The 25,750-nt window shown below is 38.6% G+C and overlaps 2 protein-coding genes across 2 annotated transcripts; one reads left to right on the top strand and one right to left on the bottom strand.

Annotated features, from left to right (window-relative positions):
* Positions 1–1,204: 1,204 nt before the first annotated feature.
* LOC140922868 (GRAM domain-containing protein 4-like) lies at positions 1,205–22,164 on the top strand. The gene is made up of 19 exons (XM_073372901.1): positions 1,205–1,274; positions 11,799–11,938; positions 12,265–12,497; positions 12,610–12,680; positions 13,115–13,203; positions 13,343–13,368; positions 14,177–14,268; positions 14,407–14,498; positions 15,151–15,196; positions 15,419–15,490; positions 16,074–16,117; positions 16,313–16,422; positions 17,148–17,206; positions 17,365–17,463; positions 18,091–18,226; positions 18,426–18,513; positions 19,291–19,372; positions 19,894–19,962; positions 20,500–22,164. The coding sequence occupies exons 2-19, from the start codon at positions 11,829–11,831 to the stop codon at positions 20,563–20,565; spliced, it is 1,584 nt and encodes a 527-aa protein (XP_073229002.1). The 5' UTR covers positions 1,205–1,274; positions 11,799–11,828; the 3' UTR covers positions 20,566–22,164.
* On the bottom strand, positions 21,798–25,692 carry LOC140922869 (U6 snRNA-associated Sm-like protein LSm8). The gene is made up of 4 exons (XM_073372902.1): positions 25,642–25,692; positions 23,756–23,796; positions 23,287–23,414; positions 21,798–22,994 (listed from the first exon to the last, which is right to left on the bottom strand). Exons 1-4 carry the CDS (start codon positions 25,670–25,672, stop codon positions 22,904–22,906), a joined length of 291 nt encoding a protein of 96 aa, XP_073229003.1. The 5' UTR covers positions 25,673–25,692; the 3' UTR covers positions 21,798–22,903.
* Positions 25,693–25,750: the final 58 nt, after the last annotated feature.

Here is a 25,750-nt window from a genome sequence, read left to right as displayed (position 1 = left end):
TACAAACAAACAAACATACAAACAAACGAATGAACGAACAAACGAACTGCTAGCTTGCTCGTGAAGGATGTTGCTGGCGCGCCGTCCGTAGATAAAACAAATAAAAAGGTCAGCTCGTAATGATTTTAGTGATATGCTAGAATGTTCGAGTGGTGATCAAGTGTCTAGAAAAAAGGGCCGACTGAACTTGTACTAAACATCCTGCTTGCTTTTTCAACAAGTCGCTTTCGTTGTGTTTGCGTACTTAACTTTCTTTAACTTATGTAATACTTTGGCCGTCAAGGGGATATAATTTCAACGTGAAGGAGAGTGCGCGGAGGACGCAAGACCCTCTAGAATTGATATAAAGAAAATGAGAGAGGTCGAGGTTATGCGGAATACCGATTAAACCATAGATTATAATCATACGTTCGAAGTGTCTCCCTTTTGAAAGTTTTACGGTAATAACTTGTTCAAGGTGTGAAGTATTGTATACACTTTAGTTATTCTTTTCAGTAGAACGTATTAACAATTTACATTGTTACCTGAATATTGAGTTCTCGCGCTTTTTCTCTCTCCGCTTGGCTGTTGGCTCATTGGCAAACTGCCTCTGAGGGCACGTTCCTTTGCGCCTACCCGATTTTTTGTGAAATATTTTATTTAATAACACAGCTCGTGTATCAAAGTGCCTTGTCGACACCTCGCAAAGCACTTGCGCGTTCAAAAATGACGATTTCGGGCCAGAAATGTAATGATCAGTTTCCCTTTTTTAATTTTTTTGCCTGAGTCATGCAATGTGTCAATCAGTTTTTATTAAAGCAGTAATCATTCATTGGAAACATAACAAAGAATTTTAAATTGTACTTTGGATTTCATTGTATAACATTGGCTTCGGGAAGTTTCAGATTAATTGGAGCAAAGGCGGAATCCTGACAATTGTCAATTAGACCGTGAACATATGGTACAATATACAGTGATCCTAAACGCACTGGATTATGCACGAAATCACTTTTAAGTGAACCTTTCTTTATTAGGCCCCCATTAAGTCATTTTGCTTTTCCATGCTGTCTCCAGCAGTGACTATTTGCACCAAAAATTCAGGAAATACAGAAATAAAGCCTTCTTGCTTAGCCTTACTTATGCGATGAGTACATTAGACATTCCACCCCACGCGTGTTCATTGCAGACGTCACGCACATTTAACACTAATTGAAAGATGCTGTGATTCATTTCACACGACTCTATCAGTACCCCGACGCAGGGTAAGCGATAAAATCTCCGTCAGGAAAAGTAAGGTACGATCAAATTGTCTATATTTAAACTTATTTTAGCTATTTTACCGTCATGTGAGCGTGATAGGCTTAAAGATTTAAACCAAGTTTACTCCAAATTAGGGAGCTTCGATTCGATGTTGTTGTTCGAATGTCTGCTATTCCAGGGTAGCGTTTGTTTTAGCGTGGTGGGGAACGGTCCAGAAACGTTTGACAAACTTTGCAAATTGGACATATGCGTTTCTTTGCTACCTTTTTTTCTACATTTCAACTATGACTAAGATTCCTTTAGACCAGGATGGATATAATCTATGCCCACTAATTTCACTAAACGACTTCAAACCCCGGAACTTAGTGTATTAACTAAGATATAAACAGGAACCTCGGAATTTATAGACTGTTCACGGTCCCCTATTTTTCCGTAAGATCATCGAGCGCCCGTCCCCTCGGTACATTTGAAAATCAAGATGTAGCCGTGACGGTAAGACGCGGTATATCTAAACGATCTCACGAAAAAATAGGGGACTGTGAACAGTCTACAGAATTTAACGAACCTCTATATAACGAATTCCCCGGTATAACGAACGATATTCCAAGCCCCAGTAATAGTAGAATATATGGAAAAGAACCTCGAAGTAACGGAACCTTCTTATAGCGAACATATTTAGCAGTTCCTTGGCCTTTCGTTATATCGAGGTTCCACAGAATCACGATTGAAAGGGCACACATTTAACCGTTCAACAGCCCCGCCCTCCCGCTACTTTTTCATGTGCTAAAGTTTAACTAAAAATGCAGTTGCAACTCAGTGAAAAATGTATCCAAAGTCGGCTTTTGGGTTAAATATAAAAATTTGTTCGCTAGTATAAAACATTAAATTATGTAACCAGCCAAAGGCGATGCTACTTTGAATAAAACAAGGAACAAATGCGGTGAAAACTTATATTCCATAACGAATCTATGTGACCTCTTTTGCACTTCGTCTCTGGTTCAGAACTTTTTCATCTTTTTAAATTCACAACTGTTAAGTTGCAGCAACAAATGTTGAACTGTTTATTGCCATGTTGAATGTTAAAATGTACCACTTAAGATGTTGAGCGCTGTTGAACGTAAACAGAGATGAGCTTTCTTCCGTTGAAAACGTTGGGACGTGTTTGACTTGTTTAGCCTGCAGGCAAGCTCTTGATTTAGACCACGTATCGTGAAAACTCACGTGCAAGAGGCACGTGACGCGGCTCTGCTCGCCCCACTCCCCACTCGAAATGGAGAGGTTCGCCGCAGGCTACGACTTGTTGAACAGCAACTTCGCTCACCGTTTGTTGAACAACAAATGTTTACCGATAATGAACAATGTGTTATTGGCGTTTCTTCAATAGGAGTCTTTTTTAGCACTGCAAGAGGGATATACAAAAGCCTGTATATAAAAGCTTTTTCGCATTTGTGGTTGCAATTGTATCACGTGATGGTCTTATTTTGGTTTGAATGTTAACTCGATTTTGACCAGTCAAATGAAAAGAACATCAAGAGGTTCAAGATTCATGAGTCAAATCTACATTTGCTTTTTAAATACCCCACACATTAACAGTAGCTACAAGTGCTTTCGGTCGCTTAATACTTTAATATCATTAAACATGTCTTCCCCGATATATTTATATACCTTACAGGGGCACCCAACGGCAATTTTCGGAAAATATCTGTTCGGAAGACGATTTAAGATCTAGAATTTTCGGAACATTTATTGTAAAATTTCTTGCTTGCCTGCCTCTCCTAGGATTTTCGGACATCTACAAAATGGTATAATTACCCATTTTTAACGGATTTTTACCCTAAAAAAGGCTACCTAGATTTTTCGGGAGCCTTTTCCTGGCTGAAATTTTCGAAAAGGTAAGTTTTGATCCCTATAATTTTCGGATCAGTAGACTTTCAGCTAGGAAATCCGAACAGATGAAAAGTTTTTAGGGGATAAAAATATGCCTATATATACCGTTTAAATTCTAAAATACGTTCAACAATGCTTTGTTAAGTGGTTTTGAACTATATCCTCGCTGGGTGCCCCTGACCTTAGATGTATAGATAGATTAGATAAATGGTTTGTTATAATTATCCACATAGCCCGAGGCTGAATTACGATAACCTTTTTCTTTTAATGTAAGATAGTTGCAAGTTGCGTAACTGAAAGCATTAACTAGAACGATGTTATACGATGGGATATTCTGCGGCGAAGTTCACACGGCTTTTGAAGAATTTGAACGGATATTTCGTTCACACGTCGCAGGTCAATCTTTTCGATCTGCTCACACGAAACTTTGAACAGCTAGACGTCTAAATTTCCGCATGGTTAAGGTGGAAACACCTAAGCGCGTTAACCGGTCGAAAATTTGTCCGGTGCCGTACGTAACGGTCGTGGACGCAGGTGATTCGCAGGCAGGCTGATTATTGCGATATTTTCACTTCAATAATGTTATTTGTCACAACAATTCCTGACAAGAATGAAACAAGATTAACGCTTTTAGTCCCAATAGTGTCTAACGTCAATTTTCTCTTAACGATATCCATACAATGTCAAGAGAAAAGGTTATGAGAATTAATAAAATGATCACCTAAGGGAAAATGCCTTGATCTTTTATCAAATTCTCTCAACTCATTCTTAAAGGAAATGTAAAGAGATCAGTCTGGAGAATTTGTATGTGGATATTGGGGCTTAAAGGGTCAAGGCTGACCTGAAACGTACCCCAGGTGCAAAGCAATTAAAACGATCACTACTTGAATCAATTTTATATAATCAATTTATTATGCAATCAGTCATCATTCAGCAGTACTTTAATTTCCAGGATGTACTATAATTTTCCATCGAGCACACGCGTCCACGTGATGACCACGAATATCCAACGACAAGACCGCAACGAGAACTTCAACAAAACAATAGGTTTAATAAGCAAAACAACAACTTTGTACGTGATCACGCTTTTATTTTTGCATTTCTTTGCCATTTTTGCACGACCACGACGTGAAGATGCCTAATTTTGCGTTTTATGGATAAAGGAAAATAATCAACGACGAAATTTCTTCTTCTTTTCGCTCTTGAACTTGGATATGGTCCCTTGGAATTCAACTCCATTTGCGTTCGCCTACATTTGACAAAGTAAGTAGATAGGAATAAATCATGCAAAGAAATACTGAATATCCACAGCAGGCTCGCGTTAAGGCAGCAATTGTAAGCCTAAGCAAATGCGCGAGAGCATAAACTTGCTTTCAAACACGATTTACATGTTTGAAGTTAATTTATTCGTCCATAGCGCTGAACGGCGGCTCGATCAAAGAAGCAGGCGGATGCTCGCAGTGGTTTCTCTCCCTTCGTAGCGTAGCGTCCGGCCTGGAGAAACCACTGCTCGCAGGGTAATAAGCTTTCTTTTACAAATTTTTTAAAAACTGGTTTTTCGTCAATATTTTTTTTGTCATTTAATAATCAATTGGAGGGGAATTAGTTTCATATTTGTTCTCGACTGTATATTGTGTTTTTATCACCGATTATTGTTTTTGGTTAATTTGGCGGCCATTGTCAGTTTATCAGTTTTATTAATACTGCGATGTTACCCTGATTTAAGTAAATAAATTTGATATAATTATTTATTAAATAGAGTCTCACTGTTTCCACCACTTCTATTTATGCTCAACTAGATTTTATTCACCTGCGCCGGAAATTATACATGCAGTCTTTTGCCCAATTCACACCAACTAGACATGTTTAATTAAACTGGTTTTAAAAAATCAAATACACATTGCTAAAAGGTAGAAAAGAACAGTTCCCGCAGACTTTTAGGTAGAATTCGAATTAACTTTAAGGCGTTATGTATTTGCACAAAATTTGCAATCGATAAAAGTACAGTATTAGAAGCTTCTACAAAGAAAACAAATTTCAACTGTGTTTAACTTAACAGCCTTTAGATATTTTAAACCTTTGGTGTGAATGCAGCTTTTGTTACCAACTTTGTCCGGTTTGTCATGTCCGAAACATAGTTAAGATTTCGTTGGTCATGATGGGCCAATATTATCAGACATTATCCGAACGCCGACCGCGGATATTTGAAGCGCTGGAACGCCAAATAAAGTTCGTCCTAATTGACTTGGGCATTACTGTTCGTAAAGGAATGCCACCAAATTTGTGCAGTGACACTGAGATAACAGCATTTACAGCCCTCAAGCCTGTAAGCGCGGAAGAGAAAAGAGAAACAGCCGAGCACTGAGAGTGACCAACACCAATTTTCACCTAACGACATCAATACATGACATCAGCAAGAGAAAAGGAGTTATAAGAATTAATATAATGATCATCAAAACGAAAATGCTTTGATCTTTTATCAAATTTCTTCAACTTATTCTTTAAGGAAGTGTAATGGAGATAAATGTGGAGAATTTGTGTGAAGATATCGTGGCTTAAAGAGTTAAACATTTCACTCCCTGGAATCTCAAGCCCTGGGGGCGGGGGGGGAGGTACTCCTGGGAATTCTTGGTGGGTGTGTGTCGCCCGGTTCTCCAAATCCCTCACCCTATTTCAGACCAAAAAATGTAATTTTCCACACCTGTTTTCAGACCAGACCTCTAAAATCGATACCCGTTTTGAGAGCTGGCCTTAAGGCAGAAATTATATCATTACTTAGATAAGAGCGCAAACGAAAACAAAAGATTTCAGATGCAATTCGCATACTTCTATTTCGTTCTTATTCATTTGGAATTGAAAGGATAACTATGTTCATACGCCTCCGTAGTTCCCTCGAAAACCATACCCGATTTCAGACCAAAATAGGCAAAGTGTATCCCCCTTTTCAGACCAAAAAGGCCCTAAAACCATACCCGTTAGGGCGGCACGCTCCCCCCACCCCATCCCCCCTCCTCCTACCGGGTCTCAAGGAGCCGTTTTCACTCACGTGCGTCACGTTTTAACTCGCATGGCTGCCCTTTCATTGTTATGGTACATCAATATGGCTGCCTTAACCTCATGTAAAATTTTAATTCTGTGAAGGAAATCAAATGACATAACATTCAAATGAAACGTATTTGGTCCCTACGTGCAGAGGTTAATTTCTGGGGCGTAAACAAACTAACCAAGCGACTGGCACTTGATTGTCATGGTCAAAATGAATGACGCCACACCGACGTCATATCGATGACATCCGCCGTTTTAACATAAAGCAAACTGGAAGTTGCAATAATCGATATGAATCACTTTACTGTTACAGTGCATGATAGCATTCACCGGCCATAATTCCGTTGGCACTATTATGCAGACATTCCCATTACAGCAAATTTTACCTGTGTTCATAATTTTCTTACTCTTGGCACCTGCAGGTTAAAGGCCAAAACCCTTTTTACTGAAGCACGTGCACACGTGCATACTAACAGACTAACAAGATCAATTAAAGGAGACCTAATTAGTACTGAAAAGGCGAAAATAAAATTACAGGGGATTATACTAATAAATCTACCGCTTCGTTAAAGTCATGCTAGGGATACTTAGAGGTCAATTGTAGAATTTGCCAAGGTTTTAAGCAAACCTTTGGACGCCACAGGAAACAATTATCAGGCCATAAGTCGATATGAATACTAATGGCATTTCTCAGTACTCAACAGTCGATCGTTGGTACCCGCGGACGTTGGGCGGGAGATGTATGCTTTCAAGTTTCAAGTTTTAAGTTTCCTAAGCTTTAAATGAAAACAGTAACAAAACAACAATTAAAGATACTTTGGCGTACTCGGGAACAAGAAAAAAGGAAGGAATGTTTAGGTTTTACAGCATAAATGTTTTTTTTTACTGAAGCCAAAAAACTTGACGTAAGGTTGACCTTAGTACAGTTGTCTTCCTCCACGGATAAAGACGAAAAAAAGTGTCGGCAAAGAGGATGAAAATAACTCGTTATACGCTCTTCTCACGTATGGTAATATGCCCGTCTAACCTCGTTTACGGGTAAAAATTCTTTTGAAATTCAAATACGAAAACGTCGTCTGATTAGCATTTCAAAGGACTTTTTACTCAAAAACGAGGTTGGACGGGCATATTACCATACGTGAGAAGAGCGTATTTGGAACTCATAAAGATCTCGATAACCTAAGAAGATTAAAAGCGCAGTAAACGTTGCATGAAGTCACGTGATATGTCACGTGAGAAAGTTTTTTTCCCCGGAAAATCACACGCAAGTGGATTATCGTGGCTAGCATCTCTTCCATAAAGCGGTTGGTAATCGAGCGACCTAGCCTCGGACAGACCAAGGGTAGTTCACTATTTCCCAAACTTCGAATTGCCTAAAAGATTTACTTCCAATTGTGTGAAGCTATGGTACAAATCGAAGAACCTAAGCATGCTGCTTTTGCAAAATTAACTTGTCTCAAGTGAAACTGATCTTTGGAAATATGGAGTACATGTTTAAAAAAATGAGGCTTAGTATAAAATAGTAACCGATAACTTATAAACGGTCTCAACTGCGTTATAGCCTATAAGGTCAGAGGTCCAAATAGTCGACTGATGACTGAAAAATGGCTGAAGGTTTAACTGATACCCGAAACATCTCCGAAAAACGAACAGACTACTATGCACCTCTATGCAAAACCTCAAGTTACCTGCTATTTCGCCTCTTTGCTTTCCAAACCTAGCCACCTTCTTTGTAGCGTGCACTTTCCAACTTTTGATTCTGTAGTCCGAACGACAATACTGATATGGATGATGATGCGTGATATAATTATAGGAATTCTTCAAGGGGGTGTATATCTGTGGTCGGTCTCTTGCCCATAAAATTGTACGTGTCTTGTCGAAATCTCCCGCGGTGTAGACTTTGTGCGGGCTACAGACTACATTATCCGTTCTCTTAATTCATATCGGGATAAGCATAGTTACATGACATACATGTAGAATCAGTAAAGGACCAAAGCAGATGAGGATGGCATTTATAAAAAAACAAAATACGAGAGGAATGATAACTTCACCTTTTTGAAAGGGCCTTTTGAATATTGTACAAAAAGACTAGCGCTGCATAACCAGGATTTCTTCACTCTTTCGACGCAAAGAAAATATGGAAAAGTTCAATGAATACTCGCGAAGATCTTGACTTTGAGTCGATGTTAGTTCTTTGATTTGAAGTCTTCAGTTACAAGGTCAATATTTGTGTGTATCCGGTCCATTCTGAGAATGCAGAGGGATGCCAAATTCTTTTCATCATCGATTTAAAGTGCAAGTGTTAATCTTTTGTTAGTGTTTTGAACTGAAATTGAAATTTATTTAACTTTTGCGAGGAAAAAAGCAAGTCAGAACCTTGATTTTGTCGTATCCTCTTTTTTGATGTTGCTGCTTTCATGTAAGGGATTCCAAGATATTCTTGGATTCTGAATTCCACGCCGTGGATTCCGGATTTCAATCGTTAGTGGGGTTCTGGATTCCTTGAGCTGTATTCCGGAATCCAAAGCCCAGAATTCGGATTCCACAAGCAAAAATTTCTTGGATTCCAGAATCCGGATTCCATGAAGCGAACTCACTCTCAGTTCTCTCAATGTTTGCTAGTTTGATTTCCTCCGTTTTCTCGAGTGCAGTCTCCTTCCACTCCGAGAAGAGTAGAACTGAAACTAAGAGCGCAGGCTTATTTCCCGAAAAGCGGTCGGTCGCCGAGCCTAAAGTGGCGGAGCATGTTTTCATGGACTCGGATGTTTTTTCTTTCATTCTGTTTTGTGTTTTGTGATTCCGTTTTGGGTTTTGTGATTCTGTTTTCTGTTTTGTAACTCTGTTTTGCGTTTTGTGATTCCGTTTTAGGTTTTGCGATTTTGTTTTGTGTTTTTTGATTCTGTTTTGCGTTTTGTGATTATGTTTTGTTTTGTGATTCTGTTTTGTGATTTGTTTTGCGTCAGTTTGCGATTCTGTTTTGTGTTTTGTGATTCTGTTTTGTCCCTATCGGCCACCGTATTTAAGGGTGTCAAAAGATTCGAGATCTCTTACTAAAGCAAGGATTGAGCGTATAGTTAGGAAGAAAGGCTTAGGATAGACTATCAATGTCGAAGATTGAATCGTTAACATTGGAGGAATGTAATCAACCGTAACGATATTAAAGTAGTAGTGTTAATTAATATTGGAACAGAAGGGATTTTTTTTATTGTTTTTTATGTGTTTTTTACTCGTGATAAATGAAAATTTCTGATTATTTTTCCAAGACCTATTTGTCCTTCACCGATTAAAACTCATGTTGCCATTGCAATAGGCGTAACATCATTTATAGTAATTTATATTGTAATTCAACCAATGTGCTATATGGCGGTTTTTATTACAGTATCGAGACAAAGCTATCTAAAAAAAAGCAGCAAAACGAAATTTGGTTGTCATCACTTTAAAGTGTGTGCTTTGTAAAATGCATGCCCGACATGCACTAATTTGATTGAAAAATGTTAGCTTTTTCAGTTTTGATTAATATAATCAAAACTTTCTTTAAAAAAAAAAAAAAGTATCTTTCTTGAGAAGAGTGAATATATATTTCGCTTTTTTTGTTGATGAATTCAAATATAATAACTAGCTTTGCGTGATCGAAGGTAATTACCTTTTTAATCTATGGGGATCAATGCCCACGAAAAGAAAAAAAAAAGAAATATAGTAGCGATTGCGAGAAAGAAAATTTTATTTGAAGTTGTTTTGTAACATACGTAGTTTATATAAGTCCTTGAAAGCAAAGAAAAATTCTTCCCGTGAACTTCCTTTCTAACTAGATGTTAAGGAGAAGTAAGAGGGTAACAAGTTTTAAATTTTTGGAATTCTAACCTCTCAACTCATGCTTACAAGGTTCCAGAAGCCAGTGACAAACCTATCGAACGAAGAAATTATCGGCTGTTGAATCTGTGTAAATAAGGAAATAATCATTTAAATTTACGTGAGGAAAGGAAATTTGTTAGAGTCAGCCGATATATCCAGTAGTTTGGTCATCTTGCGTGTTCAGACATCACATATTATTAGAGTGGGTTATATTAGTTTTACATTACATCCAGTTTAGAAGACTTTTGAAAAATGGAGGGTCTTCTTGAATCGTATATTGTTTATGACTTAATTTTGTTTAGTTTTAATTTTCTATCCTTGATAAATGTAATAGAAAGTAAGTATTAGTGGTTATCATTGAAACAGGTATAAGCTTAACTGTAGCTCGATTTTTGCGGCAAGTGTATCGCCTTTTTCTATGTGTAGATTAGGCCAATTGTGTGAAATTTCCAAGCATTCATTGCCTGTTGCACTAATAGCGACTGTACCTAAAGAATTTTAAAATGAACCTTTTAACAAGACTGAATCGAAAAAGGCAGGCATCATGAAATGCGCGGGTTCAAACTCTATTTAGTAAAACTATGCAGTAAGGACTAGTCAATTGTCTCAAGACCCAGTACAACAGGTGCTGTTAATTTGTTTTGCGGTTCTGAGATTCTTAAAAGAAAGTCTACTGTCTATTTGTGTAAGCTCCATAGCTTAGTTAACAACAACAACAACAACAACAACGATAACAAAAAGCCAACAAATTTGAGTCTATAAATTTGACTGAATTACTGGAGTGCAAGTGGAAATATATGGGAGCATCGTAGTCCTGAAGTTAAGCCGGTTAAGGTCAATCCTATCAAATACACTGAGCACGAATTCACTGCAGTAACGAGAAATTTAAAATTGCATCTAAAGCTTTTATGCTTCATAGTATTTGTACTTTAAAATGCATTTTACGTGCTCATTTTATTGAAAATGCTGAAACGTGTTACCCCAAAGGTATACCTGCAGCAAAGGTCGCATTTTTGGAAACCTAACGAGAACAGCTGGCCATCAGTCATCGAAGTTTACCGCAAGGATTTGGATTACAGTATATGAAGGATAATCTTCGAAAAGGGCTTAAAACATTTACTATCCTACCCTTGGTTTTTCAAAGGAGAATGGAAAAGATAAATGTACCTTTTGTATGGGTCTTATATAAGTTGCAATTTAATGTCAACTAGTACTGGAAACATAGGTTATGAAATCGCCTGCTGGTTGTAACACTGCTTGACTTAATGAATTTAATATTTGAAACCCAATATTGTAAACTTCAAAGGAAAATAAATGACAAAAATGTGTCTGGAAAACTTCGGTTACTTATTTTAATTTCAGTCATCAGTGAAAAGAAAATGTGGTACCCGCTGAGCTTGTAAATAATAGACCTCGTATCACTTCTAGACCACGTTATATGGCAAGATGATTTTTTTTACTCTAACTTTTTAATCTGTGGGCGTAATACTATGATGTTACTATTCACATGAAACCTTTATGGCAGAACTAGAATAATTCAAGGATTGTACAAATAGAAATTTGCAATTTTTGGTGAGTTTTACTTTGGCCAATATTAGGAGAGGGTCAAACAACAAAGCTGACATTACAGTACATCATTAGAGTATGAAAATTTTACTCTTTCTTCGTGACCATATTGTAGTGTTTGTGGGTGAAAGGAGACCTGACAGATTTATCTATTTACATGTAGTTTCAAAACCCAAATTATTTACTAAAATTGTTATCTCCCCATCAAGGTATCTTTCTGCTGCCTTCCATTAATTTTGATGATGACGGCAAACTCTGAGGATAATTCTAAAAAGAGAAAGAGAAGAAACAGCGAGATAAAATTCAAGCAAAAGCAGAAGGAAAAACAATCCACACCGAACCATCAAAGGTAAGGGTGTATTCAACCATCATACAACTGCAAGATGTAACTTTTATCGCCAAATCCTTGTGTAGAATTTTGCAAGAAGAATCGTCACGGAAGTGTAATCGTAATTCCGTTGAAAGTAGGAGCAAGTAACTATTCTTTGGTTTAGTGAAGGGAAACAAAAAAATGGACGATTTCAGTTATTTTCCTTATGAAAGGAAATTAAGCTAGTAATTACAAAAAGATTAGCAATCTTTGTTGGACTAGTAGGTAGAAATGTATTAAAATATTTAGATTTATTTTGTAGCCCTTGTCCAGTTTCATATATCCTTCCTTAATTTCATTTACAGAACAAATTCAAGTCCGCCGGACCTTTATAATGGTCGTTGCGTGGCGATAGACAGTTCTGAAAGATCTCTTAATGACTGGGTTGACACCAGAAAAGATGAATATTCGCAAGTGGTTCCCAGAGATATTAACGACAATTCATTGGTAGCGGAGGATGAGAAAGAGAAAAGTTCTCACGTCTCATTGGATGGCTCGCAAACAAACTCTCAAACCAGGAAATCAGATGAAGACACAGGTACAGTCTTGTAGAGTTTTGTATAAGTAGGTATGTCGCTGTCGCAAAATTCGGAGGGTAACGAAATTTGCACCTGTTTATCGCATCTTGGTTTTAATAAATTTCTTTGTAGGCGAAGAAGCTCACAGAGTGCAAAGGGTGAAGACCAAGTTAGGAATATGGAAAACACAAGCAACAGACTTAGTAAGTTTTGTTAATTGTAATGAGAACATTATGTAATAAAAATGCAAACTGGAAGGTCTGATATCGATATGGTCGCTTGTTAGTTCAGCCTTGTTATATTTTGGTCATAAGTCGTTATAATAAGGCGCAGAATGCTGTTAAGCATGGGGCGTACATGGAATGTTGACGTTTGGTGGTTGCCTTGATTCTTACTTCGTTATAATATTTTTCAAAGATACAAACGGTTTGATGGATTCCCTGTGTTAAAAAGTAGCCGGTTTGATGGGTAACCTGTGTTAAGCTTTACACAATAGAACGTATATTTTAGAATCTGACTCTGCAGATGATCCGTGACTTCATCCAAAATTGTCGCTATCTTGGCTGCCATTTTTGGATTTTTTCAAAATGAAGATGAAATTATGAAACTGTGAGAAAAATTATTATTATTTTTTTAGATTTTAGACAGACTTCTGGACTTTGTTAATGATGAGCCCGAGGAAACAGTCGATGAGTACGTCGAAGGGGAACCATTGGCTGTAAAAACGTAAGAAAAGTAGATAAATTCAAAAGTAGAGTTTAGTCTATGCTTGAATGAGAAGGCAGAGGAGTTGTTGCCCTTGTTGCTGTTGTTGTTTCTTTTTTTTTTCCTGACTGACACCTCTATTTTTTTGTATTTTTCACAGATTGAAAGAAAACATCAATCGATTCAGTAAGTAACAGTTATAGCAATGTAACCCCATCCATTCTCAGTGGAGGTAGAACGTCTTTTTCATACCTAAACTGGTTCAAGCTCGTTGCTCTCTATCCGTTATGTTTACACAAGTTTTGTACAAGTTTTTGTACTTCAATCAATGTTAGAGCGGTTTTCATTTGAGTGTCGAAAAGTAATTGGTTTTGCACTTTCTACACGATGCGATTGGCTTAAAAGATTCGCGCCACCTTTTCATCCAATCAGAAGTAAAACCAAAGCCAATTGTGACGCGCTCGCATGCATTTTCCCGCGCTTTGCGTCAGCCACATGTAATTACTTCGAGTTTTGATTGGTTCAATGTATTGTCTGTGTCCTATGTGATTGGCCAGAGTAATTACTTTGGTTTTGGTTTTACGACACTCAAACGAAAACCACTCTAAATTTAAAAACCAATCGTCTACCCACTTTCAATGCACCCTTTTAGGCCGGTTTTTTTCAACTTTTGACCAGTTAGCGAAAATCCGTGTTAACGAAATTTAAAATTATGTCGGTGTATTACTGCTTCAGATTTACGTAAAATTTAGGATCAGGGGTCCCTTAACTAATTGGAATACGGCGCACGATCCATTTCTTATCCTGTGCTTAATATATTCTTGGTTTGCAACCACGTGACAAGGCGGCCATGTTTGTGATCAATACAATAGAATTTTCCACGAAGAATTTACATGAGAATGGAGTTTAGTTTGAGTTTAGTTTAGTTCTTGATCACCAACATGGCCGCCGTGATGTCACCTGCAAACCAGTAATACTCTGTTCTTATTTTCAGCTGCAGGCATGAAACCTGTAACTGGTTTTATCAAGTCTTTTACCAACGTTTTCTCTTGGACGAATCCAGCAGCTTCCTTCTTAATATTTTTGGTAAGCGTTTCTCAGCAGCATTTCCAAAACACTAAAGATGAGGTCATTATATTTTTCTCAAATATGAACTTTCTGGATTCCTAGGAATTCTGCAATACATAGCTTCGTTATTATATTTTCTTTCCTTCTCTATTTTAGGTTTACATGTACTCTGTTTGGCATGGCTATCTTCTCTCCCTCATTCTGTTTGCTATGATTTGGAAGTTGTTTATCAATTATCTCCACGCTAAGTAAGTTTATAATTATGCACAATAATTGTTTTCTTGTTTTCTGTTTGGACGAACTGTTGAAACGCTTGCGAGCGTGCTCTTAATTAGCCTTGAATTATTGTCATTTTTCCGAGAAGATAATGTCTTCTAGCCGGATTCCTATATAAGGTCCATTTATTTAGGCTGAACATTCATGAATTCACAATTTTCCAGCCACCCTTCTAGCAGAACCTTTCTTTCTCTCGCTCGATTTTGCCGTACTCGAGAACGACTCTGCATGAACGGAGTAAGATCTTTGTTGAGCATGCGCGACATGTTGCTAGGATATAGTTTCCCTGCCAGGCCTTCAAACAGAGCCTCATTTTTTCCTCCTCACTCAAGAAGACAAAACGAGGCTCTGCCCGTAACGTCGTTCCCAGGGTCCTCTCCAACCCGTTCCCAGGTTCTCTCTTGACGGGTAGGAGAGAGAACCTGGGAACGAGCTTGGCTTTGCTCACGGGATGTTTGCCAGCTTAAGGTTTTTAAAATTTTCTTTTGTAATGGACACCTGTTATAGGTGAACTGGGCTTAGAGTCGTCAGCTGACACTGTACAGAGGGTATTGGCGTAAAAATAGTGTTTACTTTATGATTTACAATTCTCCAACAAGCCTGTATTTCTATTATTTCCAACAGAGGCATTACGAAACAGTTAGGATTCTTATACGAAGCAAAAGACGAGGTAAAACTGTCTGGACATTTTTAAATTACTGGTTCTTCTTGGAGTTAAATGATGGACGAAGTTTTCGTACGATAGAAAAGTCAACCATCAAGACAATCAGTTGTCTACTGGAAATGTTACGCAATTATGCATATGACTTTATGTTTTTTGAGTAAGGCCTTGTTGTAAGCTTTTGCTCTTTTGTATGTATGCCCTGTCAACATCAAATGTTCTTTTTTACAGTTGACCCCTTCAGATGACCACAGTTGGTCCGACAAATTTCAACTGGTTTTACAAGTGGCGCGAAAAGTACAGGTATAACATACCGGTTTTGATTTATTTGTCAAAGTTTCCCTTGTTTCAAAGAAGAGCTCGGCATTTTAAGCGCGCGAGCTAAGCCCCATAGCGTAGAAAATTTGGTCATATTATGGTAGTCATGTGACCGTACGTCTGTCTGTACACCCGTCCGTCCGCACCACAGAGCAACCAATGTGAAATTTCCCGCTTTCTATCTACTGTAGGAACCTGCAACCTGCATATCAGTGTTGTGGTCAATTGACAGGGTATCCGCTAACCAGTATCACATAACTGTGTCACGGGCTCAGAGGTTGCATTTTTTCTAAGTTATCCGCTGACAAGTTACTAGTTTTCAACTGATCGCAGGCTCAATTCAAAGTGAATTTCTTTGCGATGGTTACAAAAAATATTGTTTGGGGTTAACGATAAACTTGTTTATTGGAGTTTGGCTTTTAGCCTTGGCTAAATCTATATATTAAAGATTGTACCACTTACTGCGTTAGACAGACCGCTCCCATATTTTGTTATGGGAATAGTGGCGTCCATTTTCTCAGTGGCACAAATTTACCTCGTTTTAACTCTAACTGCTTGTCTCCCTTAGAACACTCTTGGAAAAATGGCGGACGCATTGGAAAAAGTAAAAAAGTACGTACTAAAAGTGTGTGAGATCATTTGTAATTTTTCTCCCATTGTTCTATTGTTGAAAAATGTTTTGTTTTTTTATTTTTGTTGTTTTTTTTCTAGCGAAAATTGCCCTGGTCTTAAGGTTCTAAGTTGTCAGAAAAAAAATAAACGAATGAATAAATAATTAGAACAGCCACCTTTTCACTTGTTTTTTAGTCTACTAACTTGGGAGCATCCTGAGGCAACAAGAAAACTCTTTACTGCACTCTGTGTGGCATTATTGGCATCGTTGGTGCTTAGAGGAAAAATTCTTTTCATGATCGTAGGTAAGCTGCTTTTCGGGTTTTCGTTCACTTATCTCCAGTTTTTCTTTTTCTTTTAATAAATAAGTAAATGACGATTTAATGGTAGGCATTACTCTCCAAATCAAAATTTAGATTGTTGCTTTTTTTGAGGAGAGGGTAGTTAAAACCGGAGTATCCGGCAGTGCCGGATCCAGATCTTGAGATAAGGGGGGGGGGGGGGGGGGAGGGGGGCGGTCATTGAGACCCTTAGATAAAGTAAGGGGAGGCTTTCTCGCAAAAATATTTTTCGGCCCTTCGGGCCTCAGTTTGGTCCAAACATAAGAGGGGGGCCTCCCCTGGATCCGCCACTGTTCGGAGAAAAACCTTTCGGAACAAGGACGAGAACTAAAAACAAACTTAACCCACATAAAGCCTCGAGGCTGTGACAAATGAACACGAGTATCATCAGTGAGAGGCGAGTGCTTTCACCACTGCGCAAACCTTAGGCATTAGTCTCCCTCGCAGCCGTTTTTTGTAATCGTCGCGTGACATCCTAAAAAACGGCATCGAGGGAGACTATTTGTCATCCCAGGTTTTATCAGGCCCTTTAACGCTTTGTCAGCACTCCGTCGCCTCCCCACACCTAGTTTTTGGATTAGACGCATTAGTTTAGAAATTGAATTCAAAAATGGCTACTACTATGTTTGAATACAAACAAATAAAGTGCAACTATAAATTGGATTAACACTTTATCTTTTTCACAACAGGACTGTTTTGGGGGATAAAGCTTTTTATGATTAATCCTATCTACAACCGCTATCCAAAGGTAAACAAATTTCCATATTTTCCCTTTGAATTCAAGTGCACTGACTATACGGATAAATATTTCGACTGTATTATAACATACGCGTATGAAAATGCTCATATTTTCCCACGTTCTTTCTTCATCTTCCTTCTATCTTTCTTTTCTTTTCATTATAACAGGTCAAAAGGCGTTATGATAGCACAGCAAAGCTTTGGAAGGAACTGCCAACCGGTGCAGAACTGGCTGCAAGGCCAAGTGAAGCAGAACCGAGCCAACAGGTGACCGCTCAATTGAAAATCTTTCGAAACTGTAGATTTTCTCATATTTCTTTACGGTAGAGAAAAGCTTACATCGAAAGAATTTGCTCGGCACTTTTGTTTTTTGTTTGTTTTGTTTTGTATTTTTTCCCAGTGGTCTTCTATTGAGCATGCGCCTTGTCCTTTGAAGGATACCCAGTCTTTTAGATGTCCATACACACATACATACACTGTTTACAGGTAGCCATTACGACACCTGAAGGAGGATTATGAGGTTATCCTATGTTAAGATCCCTCCTAACAGATAACTCATCCAGCCAAGGAAATGTTGGCCACACCATTGGATTCTACGATCTCTAATCTTTTCGAACAGTGGTGTGCGTTCTTTTACGTCCCACAAAAACCAGCTAAGTGAAAGTGCTGTGAGACGGGACCTACGGTTTTTCCTCCTTATCCGAGAATACTAGAAAGTCCAACCGTTTGCAGATGCCATTATACAAAGACAGCACTTTCTTCTCAGTTATTCAAAGACCCTGAGTGCTGATCCGGCCTGACCCGCTCAGGAGACTGGCACTCTCCCAACTGAGCTAAGCAGGCGGCTGTTTTAAATGATATTTATGCTTTCCCTTTTTTTTTCTTTTCTCGCAGAGTTTTTCGCGTACATCTTCATCAAGCTCGTTGTCATCGCTCTGTACCAACAGTTCATCAGATCAGACTGTAATCCCTACTGCCAACCTTTTGTCCGAGAGATTCAAAATACCATCAAGTGAAACCTTGTTACCAGGTACGTGGTCGAAACCCTGAGGTAATCCTAATTCATCCCGAATGGGCAAGCTGATGTTCCTTTGTGCAAGCAGACAAGCTCTCACGTTGTCTTCCTTTGTGCCTTTGTAAACTGACTTCTTTAAAATGCTAAAATATACTTATTTTTTTTCTCTTTAATACATAAGGATTTTCTTGTTTCTTTCCGAACTTTTTCTTAGGATGGGAAGATGGGAAAAGATGCACCTTTCTGGATAGAGAAAAAACCTTTTCAAACGTCAAACAAGGGCGAATGTTCCTAACTCAAAGGTACAAAGCTGCTGTAATACGCATTAGTTTTAAAATCAGGGGGAGGGAGGATTTGACAGTTTCGTAATATAGGTCAATAGACCAATTCGTTGTTACAGTGATATGGGCATCCCCGCGTTTTGGGCATCCACATTCCCAAAACCTTAGTGATATGGGCATCCCCTTCTCATATTACCTTAGCGATTTGGGTTGGGGATAGGGTGAGGGTTAAGGTCACAGGGCATGCCCATAGGCTAGGGTTTTGGGAATGGGTATGCCCAAAACGTGGGGATACCCATATCACGAGCTGAAATGTGTGCCGCAATTGTTTCTGGGATTGTTCATGAGGACGCCTACGCGCCGGTCAGCAGTTGGCCATTTTTTTTTTACCTGTCCCTAGTAACATTCCCAGAAGTCCTTGCGAAAGTTAACTCGGCCCAAGTCCCTTCTCTTTTCTAAAGTGGCGAATAGCCCACGTTCGATATACTAAAATTCTAACATGACTCCGAGACTTTAGGGTCAAAATTGCAAATTTTTCAAGACCCCATTGTCTCGCAATTCCCACAAGAGACTTGAGTGTTAAGGAAACCAAACCAAAGATAGGAAAATGACCTGAAAGCCTTTTTGCCATGTTAGAATTCTAATATATCGAACGTTGGCTATTCGCAGTTACATAAGATTCAGTTTAGTCTCCTTACATAAACTAAACGATGCTTGGGCTCCACGTCGTTTGATTGCAGACTGAGAGAAAATTTGTATCAGTTATGTCATGTATATTGTTATTATTACTGTCCACAGTTACTTGTGCTTTGAGAAGATCAAATCGTCTGGTACAAAAAATGTTGTCATTAAACTGGAGGACATCAAAAACATTACTAAGGTATGAGTGGAAAATTGTATCGCCCCATGTAAGGAATCCAAGACAGTCTTGGAATGTGGACTCCATATGGGGCGAATTGTATGTCATAGATGCCGTGTCTCGGAATTAACCTTGCACATCTCTTAGTGTTGTGTCCAACTAAATGACTTTTTATGAGAATCTAAAGTACGTGTCGCGCAGTACCTCGCGAACCTCGGGAAGCAATAAAGCCACCTCAAAAAGCCCTGACGAGCGAGATCAGTTAAACTGGATGGGTGACCAGCCGCTAATACCCTATCGTATATGATAGACTCTAATTCTTTTTTTTCCTCAAAATTGTTAAAACCTACAACGCAGCGATAAAATAAGGGCCACAGTGACGCGAAAGGTTAAAGATTCTGGATCTGGATTTCTGAAGCCACATTTCGCATTTAACAATAAATTAATTATGAAATCCTAAAAAGGGATTTCGCATACGGATAATCCCTCCATCTCTTCCCTAAATATTTATAGAGAAAACTTCTATTTTGGATTATTTTCAGGCTAGGCCATTTGGAATAATGCCTGGAGCAGGAACAGCGTTGGAAGTGCACGTCCGGGGAGTCGACAAGGTGCTAATACAAGATTAAGTTGTCTTAGTTAAACTAACCCCAGACTGAGTCACCAAAACATAGCGGTATTAAATGCAAATGAACAACCGCATGATGAGGTACACCAATAATCGCAAGAAAACACTTTTAACCCCTGCCCAATCGTACCCTATGATATGGGGTTGTGTTGGTGCAAACCTTTTAAGATGTGTGCATTTCGAACGAAAGAAAACAAACAAAACGGAACTAGATCGCGTGAGCTCTCATCAAAATTGCAGAGATTTGTTCAACTTTTTCGACCTCTGTTTAGTCAGTATTTAAAAGTTGTTGGTGTTTTTGTTGTTGTTTTTTTTGCCTCATAAAGTTTAACGTCATTTTATTTAACGTAACCCGTAGGTTTAGAGCTAAGTTCACAAACTTCGTCTGGCTTTGAGGAATGATGTACGTTATCAGCCTCGGTACCTGATCAAACATTTCTTCAGGATGCGCCCCTGAACCTACTGCATGAGCTCATTTTGTTCTCATTTTCATAGTGAATTTTTGTTTTGTTTCTCTTAGCCATACATTTTTGGTGGACTCATCGGAAGAGATGACGTGTTTGACAGCATCACCCTTCAGATCTAATGCCGCCTGACCATGATGATAATTACTATTAAGGCAGGAAACTACTTACCTACCCCTCCCCTAAACCAACCTTAACACTTACTTCTCACTTAAAGCACAATTGTGCCTTGGGGAGGGGTAGGTGGGCAGTCTCCCAGAAACCTAGCAAGATTTACAAGGGACACTTCGTCGCATGCGATGTGTTTACGATAACCTTACAACCTGAATACGGCACTTGCAAGTCAGTTGTAGGTTAGCATTTTTGTGGATGACTTTTGCGCCGTCATGATAACCATATCGGATAGTGCTTCAGTTCACATATAAGAACTGTGATTGCGGTGCGATCAATTTCGGCGCTGATCTTTCAAGTGCAAAGTCACATCGAATAAGTGTTCATACAATAACGGACAGCTTTTGGTGTCGGCACAAAAAGCTATCCTATGGAACTCGTTTCGTAGGCTTTAATGTCGTAAACACATTTCATGCAACAAGAAATAGGGTTCGTGCAGATTTTTGGATGCAAAATTGACTACTTTTCTGGTTCTGGTCGTTTTACGTTTTCGCTGGCCGAAGACGCAACACGCTCGCTTGGGAGGAATTTGCAGAATACTATTGGGAGCATCAATATGGCACACCAACCTAATTACGGTGAGCGACCAGGGTAGTCCTGCAGACTTATAGGTAAACGAGATGTAAAATGAACCAAAAAATATCCTTATCCCTGATCGTTAACCTCGTTTAACCTTATTTACTTGGCGGTCTGCAAGTCTGTTTGCGGTAAGAACATACAGATTAGACCATTACTTTTGTAGAAAAAAATTGCGTGTGAAATAGAATTACTTACTAGATATAAGGTGAAAGTTACCTTTGACAAGGGTTAGCGCTCGAAAATCAGCTTTCGAAGCTCTTGTAAGTGTCAACCTTATCGTTAGTTACAACTGTGTAGAACAATTGTTTTGTTACATAGCTGCGTTTTTTCCAACAGTGCACTCTCTCGTTGGTTACTTCGACGTCACATGACATCTGACAATAAAACGTTTTCCCGCTAAAATTCTCAGAGCGGGCAACAGTGCAAAGTCTATGACGTCACAGGGTATACGTGCTCTGTTACCCGAAAATGTTGACCGCTAGCTGAGTGTTACTTTCACAAGTAGAAATGTTTCTTCGTTGGCTATACAACGAATCGCTATTCCTAAGAATCTCAACACTGAGATTTCCAGGAAACAAAATGAATTGTTTTCCTTGACTGTTAGCATAGTATACCTCAAAACACATTCGTTTTTGATATTATTCGTAGTTACACCATACTGTATATTAAGATTTCATTTATTCAACCTACCAAATTACACTTCACGACGTACTCATGAAATTATTTACATTGTTCAGGATATTTGTAAGGACTAAAATAGTTTTTCCATTAAGTCTGGTTGCAGCCAAATGGGCGCTGGTCGCCAAAATGGCTTTGAACTACAAGTACTAGTGTGACTGGATTTAATAGAATAACCGTTTACTTGAATAAGATTAGTCATAGCTGAGAATGTAATGGTACAAGGAACTTTCCTTCCGCCAATGGTAAAATACAAATACTTTTACAAGAATAAAGATGAGATAGAAACTAGACTGTTTGCAGTCCGCCTTTTCTGTTAGATCCGTTGAGTTCTTAGACAGTCTGTGTGAAGGGACAAAAAACGCTTTTAGCAAGGGACTTATTCTTACGACCTCGTTTCTCGCTTGTGCCAATAAGAAACACCCTGTCGTTCATTGAGTATGTGAACGGCTAAAATGGTTCTCATCGAGTCTGGTTCGTTTTAGAAATATTAGGGATGAGGGGGAGAGGTGTGTTTTTCTTGGCACGAGTGTCTTAATAATCTTGAAAGTAGTTGTAGTTATACATATTCGTGAATTCTCGTTTACAATTTTTGCCTCCAAAGCATTAAGTTTTCCACTCACTGATCAAGTTATAGTAATTCAGAACATTGAAAGATTATAGCAGAACTAGCTGTCACACAAAATTTGCGCCTGGTATACTAGATACATTTGGATAAACTCTGCTTCAAACACAAAGAATGCAATCCTCATTCATGAGCATTTTTGATACTGGACAGTGTTTGATAGCTGACATTTTCCTTTTAATTTGTCAACGTTTTCTAAGGGTAAATTCCTTTGCTAATAAAACGAAATGTAAACAAAAATAACACGATGATGTAAGCTATATTATGTGGGTAAGCAACTTGCTTCTCAAAGAGTTCCATTGACTTGGCTAGCTTTCGCAAAGTCTCCACACACTACATGTATGTAATTATAGCCATGGTAAGATGACATCGGTCTACATTGTAGAAGTTTGTACAATATCCATGAGTCAGTAGACAACTGCATTCAGTGGGTCAGCACGAATGCTATTCAGATCCAGGTTTGCATCTGCTTCCTCATCAATTTCTCCTATTACAGCACTGAAAACAAAAGATGGGTGTTCAATGAAAATGGTGCAATAATTTTCCAACTGGGGTTTGGGCTAACCTTTGACTGTGACAATCGCTGAAAATAGGTTAAGCAACCACAGGGAACATCACAAATGTATGAAAACAGCACTCAAGCAATCACAGTAGCCTGAGAAAACAGCTGACATTATTACCACAACACCACTGGTTTCAAACATTATTTTTGTGGGGAAGCCAGAGGAGAAATGGAGGTTCCACTGTTAGAAGTAAAAAATGATATTTTTATTTATTTTAGGGATCTTACATGTTGTCTCCTCTAATAATGTAAAGACCAAGCATGACTTGTTCCACTCCACTTCCCGATGAAAATACTCGCTCATGGCTCTCATCCAAAATTAAATTTACTGTCTGATCAAAGCCTTTGAGTGTTCCCTGAGGACAAAAAATATGTACATTGTACATAAGAATTAACATTGATAAAAAGTCACCTGACAAATAGATGTATAGAGTGATTTTACCTACTGGTAACCCATGAAACAATATCTAACAATTAGTGCCCAATAGTTACAAGTAAACAAAAAAAATCAATGAAATTAGAGTGTAATACCGTGTAGTAGTCTACTATCTATTTCACAGGTTAAGTAAAATCACTGTAATGAATGAATCCATGTTAAATGAATATGGGGCGAATTTATTATAAGCAATAATTTCATCACTGTTTATCTCTTTATTAGTGACAATTGACCCGTAGATTAAGAGAAAAAAAAACTTACCACAATCATTCTGCCATCCTGAGTTATAACTGCCACTGTATCTGAATATCATAGCATTAAAGAGGACAACAGTTATTAATTAATTCAGCTGGTTGAACTGTGAATTTCAGATTAAGAAGCAAGGGTTCACGTGGTGGTTCCATTTACAAGAGACACATGAGGTTCATAAGCATATAATTAGCCCCCTGGGGAGGGGGTTGCTTGGGTTAATTTTTGCTGGGTATATGTCGCTGGTCTTTCAGAACCCCTACCCCATTATAGTCTATATTCTGTGGCCATATTAAAGGCCCCATCTTAGTCACTTTGGAAAAAAAGTGATTTTCGCAATCCCAGCTTTGTCACTCTCTGATTATGCATCTACCTGACATTTGTTAAACTTGTAAATCTTTCTATTTTTAAATCCCTACATACCCGAATTTTCTGACTCCCGAAATCCTGAAAATGTGCGACCCCATTCAATTAACTCTTATAACAGGCCTTCTGACAGGGTGCTCGGGTGCGGGACCGCACAATTCGGTCTAACCCGCACAATCACGCACAATCGGCAAAATCCCGCACAATACTGAAAAATTTCCTGAAAATTTAAATTAAATCAGGTATTCCTATTGATTTCCAAGATTTCTAGAAAACTTTTAGGCTATTTACCTTCCAAAACAAACGAAAAATCCATAGCTTTTTCCTCGAACAGCTCGGGCGCTTATAAAAACAACAAGGTGCTTTCCATAGCTCGCGCTGTCCTGGGCACTAGCACGTACACATCGAGTATTGTGTCGTCATGCAGCGCTCCGTGGGATACTGGGGTTCTTCTTATCCTATTTGTGGCAATTGTTTTACAAATAATAAATCAGAGTTGTTTACCGGTATTTGTCTTCGGTATTTGTCTTCATTTGTCTTCGGTGTTCCGACATTGCAGAAAGCTTCAAAATGTCCGACAAAGATAGCGAGCACTGTTTTAACACAGGTATTTTGACAATTTGAGGTTAAATTTTACAATTTACAAACTCAACACTGGCGTTCGTGCGTTACGTGTTCGATGCGGATCTTATGACTCTTATTGCTCAACTGATTTGATTTTGGTCTCGGAGGCGCTCTGGCAGCTCTGTAAGACAACAAGACTAACTGCATCATCTTAAGTTTTGATCCACGTTATATTTATAATATACCTCAAATAAATTAAGGCTGAAAAAGGTCTGGTCAACTTATATCACTGGAAAGAGCAATCGATGCAGTACGTGGCAGTGTATTTTTCAGGGAGCTCTTGCTCACAATCACGGAATATTTGGTAGGTCGAAAGATTGCGCAATCCCGCACAATTCCCGCACAATCGGTGTTTTTCCCCGCACAATTTGCCCCCAAAATCGCGCACAATTTTTATTTTTTACCCGCACCCTGTCAGAAGGACTGTTATAATAATGCAACCCCACTATAGTCAATCCAGTCGTAAAAATGCGACCCCATCAAGCGGCACATATTCATTAACCTACCCCTAGGAAGTACCCCCCCCCCCTCCCCCCCCCGGTAAATAGCTCTGGAGCCTACAGACTACTACTTCAAAAAGCTATTACAATGGAAGCTTATCTATCATGCCTTACTGCCGGTATGATGTCGGAAAAAAAATCGCCATCACGTACTCGCTGAGTCTTCTATATTACGATTACAAGTTTATCGTGCCATTTTTAAGCATCTACCAGGCATAATAACGCAGAACCACTTTCCATTCCGAGTTTATAATCGGTTAATGTTGACAAATTATGTTGTGTTCTTGAGATCAAGCGTAATTCATTGTTTGATTCGAGGTTCTACGTTAGATTTGCAACCAGCTTCCCTAAATTCACCTACATTTCTGCGTTTTAAATAGTAAATCAATGAGATTTAGAAAAGGATACGATTAACATACGACTCCAACGTGGACGCCATGTTGTTTGCTCTGATTTGAGCTTTGTAACCACTCTGAAATTGCACTACTCTTCAGAACGGTTATATGACGTAGTTGTC

This window comes from Porites lutea, chromosome 13, assembly GCF_958299795.1.
Source record: "Porites lutea chromosome 13, jaPorLute2.1, whole genome shotgun sequence".
Classification (NCBI taxonomy): domain Eukaryota; kingdom Metazoa; phylum Cnidaria; class Anthozoa; order Scleractinia; family Poritidae; genus Porites; species Porites lutea.
This window is presented reverse-complemented; position numbering and strand designations above follow the sequence as displayed.